Source organism: Cetorhinus maximus, unplaced genomic scaffold (assembly GCF_964194155.1).
Source record: "Cetorhinus maximus unplaced genomic scaffold, sCetMax3.hap1.1 HAP1_SCAFFOLD_4528, whole genome shotgun sequence".
NCBI lineage: Eukaryota > Metazoa > Chordata > Chondrichthyes > Lamniformes > Cetorhinidae > Cetorhinus > Cetorhinus maximus.
Window position 1 is genome coordinate 3111 of NW_027600431.1, and position 11539 is coordinate 14649.

The following is an 11539-nucleotide window of genomic DNA, read 5'->3' on the forward strand; positions in this document are numbered from 1 at the left end:
CAGTCCTCCCCCCCCCCGAGATCCCCCAGTCCCCCCCCCCCCACGAGATCCCCCTGTTCCTCCCCGAGATCCCCCCCTCCGAGATCCCCCAGTCCCCCCCCCCGAGATCCCCCAGTCCCCCTCCCCGAGATCCCCCGCCCCTCCCCCCGAGATCCACCGTCCCCGTCCCACCCCCCCCCCCCGAGATGTCCCCGTCCCCCGAGATCCCCCCCCCACCTAGATCCCCCTGTCCCCACCCCCGAGATCCCCCCCTCGCCAAACCTGTCCCACCCCTCTGCCCCCCACTATCTCCATCGCCCATTCCCATCGCTCCCCCCACCCCCGGCATATCTGGAGTATTCAAGCCTCTCACGGCCTGTTCTTTACCTGACGTATTTCAGGATTGCTCTGGCAGTGAACACATTTGAATCCTGATCAAAGAACCTTCCGGAAGTCTCAGCACACGTTGTTTGGTCGGAATGAGTGACGGAGATAACAACCCAGCAGCCATTCCTGTTCCTGTCACCGACGTTCAGGGCGATGGGCGATGGATGTCCCAGGTAAAGTGGCAGCTCAATAACAGACGCTTCCTTTGTCGTCACATCAGCTGCTCCTCAGAATGGCTGACGGACATTTTGCCTGTCAGTTCGGCACTATCCAGGTGTTACGCCTTCCACTTTTATACCCTCCATTGCTGGTGGAATTATAGACTGTCTACAGCACAGAAGGAGGCCATTCAGCCCATCGTTTCTGTGCACGAGCAAACCCGTCCCTCCCTCTCTTCAGTCTTTTCCCTGCACTCTGCACATTTTGGCTTTTCTCTTTTGAATGCCACGATTGAACTCGCCTCCACCACCCTCTCTGGCAACGCGTTCCCGATCCTAACAGCTCTCCCTTATGTGGCCCTTCGTGAATCTTTCCTGCACCCTCTCCAAAGCCTTCTTAAACTGTGTCACCCGGAATGGGACACACTATTCCAGTTGGGGCCAAACCGGTGGGGTTTATGAAAGTTTGTCTTCTCCTGGCTTTTGTACTCTTTGCTTCTGTTTGTAAAACCCAGAATCCCATATGCCTTTGCCAACTTGCCCAACCTGTCCTGCCACGTGCAATGATTTGTGTAGATATGTCCCCAGGTCTCTCTGCTCCTGAACCCCCTTTATTTTATATTGTGTCTCCTCATCCTTCCTACCAAGTTTTATTTCATCTGCACATTTTTAAAATTGTGCCCTACTTGTGTCTGAGGTCTTGGGTCATGAATGTGGATCAAGGAAAGCATGGGTCCTAGCACTGACCCCTCGCTGTGTACCTGACACCTGCAATGCGGGAGTTATCTTATGAGGAAAAGTTGGACAGGCTGGGCCTGTATCCATTGGAGTTTAGAAGATTGAGAGGTGATCTTATTGAAACATATAAGACCCTGAGGGGACTTGACAGGGTGAATGCTGAATGTTTTCCCCTTGTAGAACGACGGGACACAGCGTAAACGTAAGGGGTCTCCCATTTAAGACATACAAACATGCGAATTGGGAGCAGGAGCTGGCCCCCAGGATTAGAGGGGAGGTGGTGGAGCAGTGGTATTGTCACTGGACTAGTAATCCTGAGACCCAGGGTAATGCTCTGGGGACCCGGGTTCGAATCCCACCACGGCAGATGGTAAATTTGAATTCAGTAATAGGACCATCAGGAATACAGTTTAAACAAGGAGACGTGGAATATTATAAAAGGGAAGGCTGGAAAGAGTGGGAAGGACCTGGCAAGGTTATAGGGAGTGATGGGGAAGTAGTAATTGTGCAACACGGTAATCAAACTGTTAGGGTGCATCCTTCACAGTTAATCGGTACTGACTGTACCTGTACAGGCTCTGAACAGGACATAGGACACGAGGAGGCACCATGCACTTCACACGCACACACACATACACACACACATACACTGGGTAGTTATGAGGAGCAGACGACAGCAGATACAGGGTTGACTGACTATGAACAAGGTAACACTGAAGTACAGGACAATGCTATTGGTCCAAAAGGACAACTACCCAAAGTAGGAACAAAGGTAACATACGTGCCAGAAGGGGCCAGTGTGTGGAGGGATGCCACTCTCATAGGGAGAGCAGGAAAGGCTTACGGCTAAATGTGCAGGATGAAGGACAGGAGACAAGACCTATCGATTGGCAAGCTGAGGTAAAGATATGGAAACCCAGAAAGTGCCGTCTGAGTTCTGACCATGGACCAGAAAGTGGCCGTGACCCTAGAAAACGATCACGGACTTGCACACAGGATCCTGCTCGCACGGGAGAAATATCATATAGTAGCAGCCCCGAAAAGGGAGAGGAATGTGAGTAGAGGCCCTAGTTTAACAAGGAGGACTAGAGAGCAAGCTGGCAATCTCAGTAGGAGCACAGTCCTTATGACAAGAGAGATTCTAGTAGCTGCTAATAAATTGGAAAATAAGCTGATAAAGGAAGCCAAATGGAAAGAGTTAGAAAGTTGGAAGGAATTTGGGGTGTATTCTGAAACACCTGACAGAGGACAGCCAGCTTTATCTCACAGGTGGATCTGTGCAGAAAACTCCCAGACGGCACTTACAATGTTAAAGTGAGATTAGTAGCCCGAGGCTTTGAAGAGAGAGACGAGGAGATCAGGATGTCAGAGTGGACTCACCTACTGCAGGGAAAGTCAGTTTGAAGGTTTTTTTCCCTAAGCTATTTTGGCATCCTATTTTTGGGAAGCCTGCGAATCGATTGATATAAAGGCTGAGTTTTTACAGGGGGAGAAGTTTCAAAGGGAAGTTTCTTTTTTAAAAGTGCCCAAAGAAGCCGGGGATGTAGCAGGAAAGCTGGGGGAGTTGAGCAAGTGTGCTTATGGATTGAATGACGTGTCAAGAGTTTTGCATTTTTCCATGAGGTCTGTCCTGTTGAAATCGGGTTGCATTCAGTTAAAGGCAGACCCCGTGATGTTCTACTGGTATCAGAAGGAGAAACTAGCTGGAATCTTTATCGTGCATGTTGATGCGGGGAGGGTCTGTAGAATTTGAACACTGGGTAATCGAAGATAAGCAAGGGATTTCAGGTTGGAAGTCAGGCTTCAGGGGCCTTTAAACATATAGGTTTAGACATTATAGAGTCAGAGAGGTCTACAGCACAGAAAAAGGCCCTTTGGCCCATCGAGTCTGCACCGGTCAAACAAGTACCTAACATGTCCTGCCATCCATTCTTAATTAGCACATTCTCTTAGACAATATCACCACCTTTAACACCTCTTTGTTCCTTTGTCTGTGACATCTTTTGATTATCTGCTCCTATCACTGCTTGCTTGTCCCTACAACCACCCCCCCCCCAACTTCTCTACCCCCCCCCCGCCATCTTAAACCAGCTTATATTTCACCCCTCTCCTAACTATACTCAGTTTTGCTGAAGGGTCATGTGGACTCAAAACGTCAACTCTTTTCTTCTCCGCCGATGCTGCCAGACCTGCTGAGTTTTTCCAGGTAATTCTGTTTTTGTTAAGTACCTGACTATTCTAATCCCATTTTCCTGCACTAGGTCCATAGCCTTGTATGCCATGGCATCGCAAGTGCACATCCAAATACTCCTTGAATGTTATGAGGGTATCTGCCTCTACCACCCTTTCAGGCAGTGAGTTCCAGATTCCCACCACCCTCTGGGTGAAAAAATTATTCCTCACATCCCCCCTAAACCTCCTGCCCCTTACCTTAAATCTGTGCCCCCTGGTTATTGATCCCTCCACCGAGGGGAAAAGTTCCTTCCTGTCTACCCTACATTAAACAGAGCTAGTTAGGAGTGACATTGAATCAACAATCTTATCCAGAAAATGTTAATCATATCCCAATAACTCAGGTTAGGTCCTCACCAAAAGAGGATCCTGTTACCAAGGAAGAAACGGAACAGTTGAGTAGTTTGACTGGGCAGTTGAACTGGTTGTACATTCAGACTAGGCCTGACGCTAGTTAATGATGTGTTGGAGCTGAGTATTATAGTGAAACATGCTGCAGTTGAGCAAGTCCTGAGAGCAGATAAAAATCTTTAAAAATTAAATTCGGAGAGATGTGTGCTGAAGTTTCCAGCCTTGGGTGATCCAGAAGATATGAGGCTGGTCATTTTTAGCGATGCTTCACACATGCCGATCTTCCAGACGGGTTCTCTAGAACAGCCGGGTTCATCAGATTCTCTAGCACAGCCGGGTTCATCATATCCTTGGTGGGAAAGAATGATAAATGTTGTCCACTGGCTGAGGAGGCCAAGAAAATCAAAAGGGCAGTGAAAAGCACCTTAGCTGCTGAAACGCTGGCCTCAGTAGAAGCATTAGATATGGGGGTTTAGTTATCCAATATACTGACAGAAATATTATATATGGGACAATGTGGGAAAAGGTTGCCCATGGAGTATTATGCTGATAACCAGTCTCTTTGGGATAATGTTCATTCCATGAAATGTATCACTGAAAAAAGGCTAAGAATAGACCTAGCCAGCATAAAAGGAAGGTTAGAGTGGAGAGAGATCTCGAAGTTACAATGGGTTTGTTACAAGTCACCAACTATTAGACTGTTTTACAAAGAGAAGCACCTGCTCTAAGAAATTATGAAATGTATTGTAAGAGGGGAGTGTTCTGTTATAATGAAATACGGGCACTATGGATGTGGAAATAGGTGACGTTATTTCCTTCTGTTTGTTTAAAAAAAATGTTCTTTGAAGGTTTTTTTTCAAAGTTTTAATTTAAAAAGAAAAGAGGGGAATCTGTCAATGTATAAATAATCACGCTGCCCGGCAATCTCCTTGTTAAAGCTGGTTAAACAGACGATGGGCACTGATTATCCCATCGAAACAGTATAAAAAGATACAGCTGGATCACTTGGTGTGGAAGCTACTCACAAGTCAGTCGCACTGAGTCTTGAAAATAAACCAGCTTGAACCAAAGGACCAGCCTGGATTAATTCTTCCACCACAACCTCTTATTGTGAGTAACACCATGGATTGCGCTCAGAGCCCATTCCCCAGCCCTCATACTTTTGGAGTTTTGAGCCGGATTTTGGATTACACGTGGTGATGCCATACCCGAGGTTTGCCTGTTGTTTCCTTGCTCAGGTATGTTTGGTCTGTTTTGAGTGTTCCGGTATAATCACAGAGTAACATTGCTTCTCTCAACATTAACCCCTTGTATCCTGCAGCACAACCGCTTTGTGGCTGACACGAAGGACAAGGAGCCTGATGTCTTGTTCGTGGGAGACTCGCTGGTCCAATTACTCTACCAGTTTGAGGTGAGTCCCTTCTCTCAATGAAAGGGGCACCCAGGTAGGAACATAGAAGCAGGAGTAGGCCATTCAGCTACCTGAGCCTGCTCGAGCCATTCAGTAAGATTATGGCTGATCTGGTTGTGGTCTCAACTGTACTTTACCATCTGCCCCCGCCCCCATAACTTGACTCCTTCGCCTAACAAAAATCTGTCTAACTCTCCCTCAAATAGATTCAATGACCCAGCCTCCACTGTTTTCTGGGGAAGAGAATTCCACAGACTAATGACACTGGGAGAGGAACATTTTTTTCCCATCTCTGTCTTAAACGGTCGACCTCTTATTCTTAAACTGTGTCCCCTGGCTCTAGTCTCTCTCACAAGTGGAAACATCCTCTCGGTATCTACCCTATCAAATCCCCTCAGGGTCTTGTGTTTCAGTAAGATTACCCCTCATTCTTCGAAAGATAAGCCCCTCATCCCACAAATGAGTCAAATGAACCTTCCCTGAACTGCTTCTAAAACATTTAGATCTTGTTTCAAATAAGGAGACCAAAACTACACGGTATTCTTGATGTGGTCTCACCAAGGCCCTATACAGCTGCAGTAAAACATTCTTACTTTTATATTCCATTCCCCTTGCAATAAACACCAACACTCCCTTTGCTTTCCTCATCACTTGCTGTGCCTGCATCCTAACTTTTTGATTCATGTACCATGACACCCAGATCCCTCTGTACCATCGAGTTCTGCAGACTCTCTCCATTTAAATAATGTGCTGCTTTTCTGTTCTTCCTGCCAAAGTGGACAGGTTTCCATTTACCCACGTTATACTCCATCAGCCAGCTTTTTACCCACTCACTAAACCCATCAATATCCCTCTGCACACTCTCCACCTCCTCTTGCAACTTACTTCCCTACCAATCTGGGCATCATTGGCAAGTTTAGCTCCAATACATTCGGGTCCTTCATCCAAGTCATTGATGTAGGTTGTAGTTAGCCGAGACCCCAGCACTGATCCCTGTGGCACTCCACTAGTTGGCTCCTGCCAACCCAGATTGCCCAACAATAAATTTGCTTTGTAATTTGGAATTGAGTCTCACAAATCGGGGACAAGGCAGCTCCCAACGGCAGCAACAATGGAAGACGATGACAATCCCACCGAGGTGTTGTGTGTCACAAGTGGTATTGTTTTGGGGCTTACACCAAGGAATCATTCCCACTGTCCAAAGTCAGTGACCCCCCCAGGCCCGAGCTCACCTTATAATGGCTGGTGTCTCGCTGTCTCTCTCTCTGTTCCCCCTGTGTGTCACACCCGGTGTCTCTGTCTCTCACTCTCCCACTTACGGCTGTCTCTCTCCGGACAGATATGGCGCCAGTTATTTTCGCCCCTTCACGCCCTGAATTTTGGAATTGGAGGAGATGCAACACAACACGTCCTGTGGAGGCTGCAAAATGGAGAACTGGAGAACATCAGACCAAAGGTACAGGTTGAGGATGAGCCAGGAATCTATCAGAGCAAAGGGATAGATTGTCAGAGACCTGGGAATTTCACAGCAAAGGGATAGATTGTCAGAGATCTGGGAATATTAGAGCAAAGGGATAGATTGTCAGAGATCTGGCAATGTCAGAGATCTGGGAATATTAAAATTCATCCCTAGGAAGAAGAAGCATACTAAAGGGAGGACGAGGCAACCATGGCTGACAAAGGAAGTCAGGAACAGCATAAAAGCTAAAGAGAAAGCATACAATGCGGCGAAGAGCAGTGGAAAAAACCAGGGGATTGGGAAGCCTACAAAGAACAACAGAGGACAACTAAAAAAGAAATAAGGAGGGAGAAGATTAAATATGAGGGTAAACTAGCCAGTAGTATAAAAGAAGATTGCAAGAGTTTTTTTAGATATATAAAGGGTAAGAGAGAGGCAAAAGTGGACATTGGGCCGCTGGAAAATGAGGCTGGAGAAGTAGTAGTGGGGAACAAAGAAATGGCGGAGGAACTGAATAGGTACTTTGCGTCAGTCTTCACAGTGGAAGACACGAGTAACATCCCCAAAGTTCAAGAGAGGGGCAGAGGTGAGTATGGTGGCCATTACCAAGGAGAAGGTGCTAGGAAAACTGAAAGGTCTGAAGGTGGATAAATCACCTGGACCAGATGGATTACACCCCAGAGTTCTGAAGGAGATAGCTGAAGAGATAGTGGAGGCGTTAGTGGTGATCTTTCAGGAATCACTGGAGTCAGGGAGGGTCCCAGAGGACTGGAAAATCGCTAATGTAACCCCCCTGTTTAAGAAGGGAGTGAGGCAAAAGACGGGAAATTACAGGCCGATTAGCCTGACCTCGGTCGTTGGTAAGATTTTAGAGTCCATTATTAAGGATGCGATTTCAGAATACTTGGAAGTGCATGATAAAATAGGGAAAAGTCAGCATGGTTTCGTCAAGGGGAGGTCATGCCTGACAAATCTGTTAGAATTCTTTGAGGAGGTAATGAGTAGGTTAGACAAAGGAGAGCCAATGGATGTTATCTACTTGGATTTCCAGAAGGCCTTTGACAAGGTGCCGCACAGGAGGCTGCTCAGTAAGATAAGAGCCCATGGTGTTAGAGGCAAGGTACTAGCATGGATAGAAGATTGGCTGTCTGGCAGGAGGCAGAGAGTGGGGATAAGGGGGTCCTTCTCAGGATGGCGGCCGGTGACTAGTGGAGTTCCGCAGGGGTCAGTGTTGGGATCACAACTTTTCACTTTATATATTAACGATCTAGATGAAGGAACTGAGGGCACCCTGGCTAAGTTTGCAGATGATACAAAGATAGGTGGAGGGACAGGTAGTATTGAGGAGGCGGGGAGGCTGCAGAAGGATTTGGACAAGTTAGGAGAATGGGCAAAGAAGTGGCAGATGGAATACAACATGGGGAAGTGTGAGGTCATGCACTTTGGTAGGAAGAATAGAGGCATAGACTATTTTCTAAATGGGGAGAGAATTCAGAAATCTGGAGCGCACAGGGACTTGGGAGTCCTAGTCCAGGATTCTCTTAAGGTTAACTTGCAGGTTGAGTCGGTAGTAAGGAAGGCAAATGCAATGTTGGCATTTATTTCGAGAGGACTAGAATATAAAAGCAGGGATGTGCTGCTGAGGCTTTATAAGGCTCTGGTCAGACCACATTTGGAATATTGTGAGCAATTTTGGGCCCCGTATCTCAGGAAGGATGTTCTGGCCCTGGAGAGGGTTCAGAGGAGGTTCACGAGAACGATCCCAGGAATGAAAGACTTAACATATGAGGAATGTTTGAGGACTCTGGGTATATACTCGATGGAGTTTCGAAGGATATGGGGGGATCTGATTGAAACTTACAGAATACTGAAAGGCCTGGATAGAGTGGACGTGGGGAAGATGTTTCCATTAGTAGGAGAGACTAGGACCCGAGGGCACAGCCTCAGAGTAAAGGGAAGACCTTTTAGAACAGAGATGAGGAAAAACTTCTTTAGCCAGAGAGTGGTGAATCTATGGAATTCATTGCCACAGAAGGCTGTGGAGGCCAGGTCATTGAGTGTGTTTAAGACTGAGATAGATAGGTTCTTGATTGGTAAGGGGATCAAAGGTTACGGGGAGAAGGCGGGAGAATGGGGTTGAGAAACTTATCAGCCATGATTGAATGGCAGAGCAGACTCGATGGGCCGAATGGCCTAATTTCTGCTCCTATGTCTTATGGATAGATAGTCAGAGATATGGGAATGTCAAGAGCAAAGGGGAAGATTGTCAAAGATCTGGGAAAATTAGAGCAGAGGGATAGATTGTCGGAGGTCTGGGAATGTCAGAGATCTGGAAATATTAGAGCAAAGGGATAGATTGTCAGAGATCTGGGAATATTAGAGCAAAGGGATAGATTGTCAGAGATCTGGGGATATTAGAGCAAAGGGATAGATTGTCAGAGATCTGGGAATATTAGCAAAGGAATAGGTTGTCAGAGATCTGGGAATATTAGGGCAAAGGGATAGATTGTCAGAGATCTGGGAATATTAGCAAAGAAATAGGTTGTCAGAGATCTGGGAATATTAGGGCAAAGGGATAGATTGTCAGAGATCTGGGAATATTAGGGCAAAGGGATAGATTGTCAGAGATCTGGGAATATTAGCAAAGGAATAGGTTGTCAAAGATCTGGGAATATGAGAGCAGAGGGATAGATTGTCAGAGAAATGGGAATATTAGGGCAAAGGGATAGATTGTCAGAGATCTGGGAATGTCAGAGATCTGGGAATATTAGCACAAATGGATCGATTGTCAGAGATCTGGCAATATTAAAGGAAAGGGATGGATTATCAGAGATCTGGGAATATTAGAGCAGAGGCATAGATTGTCTGGAGATCTGGGAATATTAGAGTAAAGGGATAGATTGTCAGAGATCTGGGAATATTAGAGTAAAGGGATAGATTGTCAGAGATCTGGGATTATTAGAGTAAAGGGATAGATTGTCAGAGATCTGGGATTATTAGAGTAAAGGGATAGAGTGTCAGAGATCTGGGAATATTAGACCAAAGGGGTAGATTTTTTTCTTGCAATTTGATTTTGTGGAATGAACGAGATGAAATGTGAACAATGTGGAACATTGTTCAGGAGAAACTCATTCACGGTGAATTGAGAGGCAATGAGATTCTCTCTGACAGTTTGGGTTTGTGGTTAAGGATCCCACTCAGCTAATGTTCCAGATTAGATTGGCATGAATTTATGTTGTGCCTTTCACCCTCAGAAGCTTTGAAGCACCTGTTGTGCGCAGTCAGTGTTGTAATGAAGGAAAAGCAGCACTCCGTCCACCACAGCAGCAATGTGAGAGTGACTGGATAAGCTGTTTATAACGAAGTCCATCCTGGGATGAATGTTGACCCGGGGAACGGGAAGAGGCGAGGGAACAGATCCTCCTCGTTGTCTCCGAGTGGCAGCGATGAGTGGCGTTCATCTGAGAGTGCAGACAGGGCCTTGATCTAATGCAGCATCGGAAAAACGGCACCTCTGACCCTGCAGCACTCCCTCCATTCTGGCGTAGGGGAGTGTTCGGCTGGGTTACAGGCTCCAGCTTCTGAAGTGGGAATTCTTACTCATGTGCGAGAGAGTAGAGCCAACTGAGCCACTGCTGTCATTTTATAAGGAATGTGAGAGGGGGGGGACAGGTAAATGTAATCAGGTCTGGTCACTCCGATGGAGGCTAAATACTGATCCCGACTTGTTGGGCTGAATGGACTGTCTGTGTATTTCTATAAAAGATATGGAATTGGTTGGGAAGTGGGAGACAGAGAGAAGGGCTCATGGGATTGCGCTCAGAACGTGATGAGTGGTGTGTCCTGGACCTGGCTGTCAGCTTTTCACTGTATTTATGAATGACTTGGGTGAACAGAGTTGTATCTGGAGGTTTTCTGATGACAGTGAGTTCAGTGACAGGGTAGAGGATGGACATGGAGCTGGATTTGACACTGACCGATTAGCTCTGTGGGTAACGCTGGGGATGGAGCAGTGGGAAGTGTGAGGTCAGCCGTTTGGGATTGCTGGTTGCTGGTGGCAGTGCTGGTGAAGCTGGCTTCCTTTGCATTTGCAGGTCATCGTCCTGTGGGTGGGGACGAACAATCACGAACACACAGCAGAGCAGGTTGCTGGAGGAATTGAGGCCATCATCCATCTCCTGGACCAGCAGCAGCCTCAAGCCAAAGTCATCGTGTTGGTGAGAGATGTGGAGGGGAGGGCGCAATGGCCTGGGGGGGGCGCGGTGGTGGGAGAACGGGCAGAGGGAATGGCAGTGAGGAGGGAGGGAGAGAGCATGATGGGGGCGGGGCAGGCAGAGGGTGTTGTGGGGCAGGTTAGAAGGAGGGGCCACATTGGGGGCAGGGTGTGACAAGGGAGGGGGATATGGGGGAGAGTGTAGAGGGGAGGGGGTGATGGGGGTGACGGGGAGGGGGTGACGGGGGAGGGGGTGACGGGTGGGGAGGGGGTGACGGGTGGGGAGGGGGTGACGGGGGGAGGGGGTGCTGGGGGAGGGAGTGATGGGTGGGGAGGGGGTGACGGGGGAGGGGGTGACGGGTGGGGAGGGGGTGACAGGGGGAGGGGGTGACGGGTGGGGAGGGGGTGAGGAGGGGGTGACGGGTGGGGGAGGGGATGGCGGGGGAGGGGGTGACGGGTGGGGAGGGGGTGAGGAGGGGGTGACGGGTGGGGAGGGGGTGGTGGGGGAGGGGGTGACGGGTGGGGAGGGGGTGAGGAGGGGGTGACGGGTGGGGGAGGGGATGGCGGGGGTGACGGGGAGGGGGTGGTGGAGGAGGGGGTGACGGGGGGAG

General features: G+C 48.2%; 1 protein-coding gene across 1 annotated transcript; it reads left to right on the forward strand.

The window, feature by feature from the left end:
- Nucleotides 1-331: 331 nt before the first annotated feature.
- On the forward strand, nt 332-10932 carry LOC144678527 (platelet-activating factor acetylhydrolase IB subunit alpha2-like; the record flags this gene model as incomplete). Its single annotated transcript, XM_078538279.1, has 4 exons — nt 332-539; nt 5167-5256; nt 6596-6712; nt 10810-10932. Coding segments are annotated over exons 1-4 (411 nt in total), but the record flags the coding sequence as incomplete, so codon positions are not given.
- Nucleotides 10933-11539: the final 607 nt, after the last annotated feature.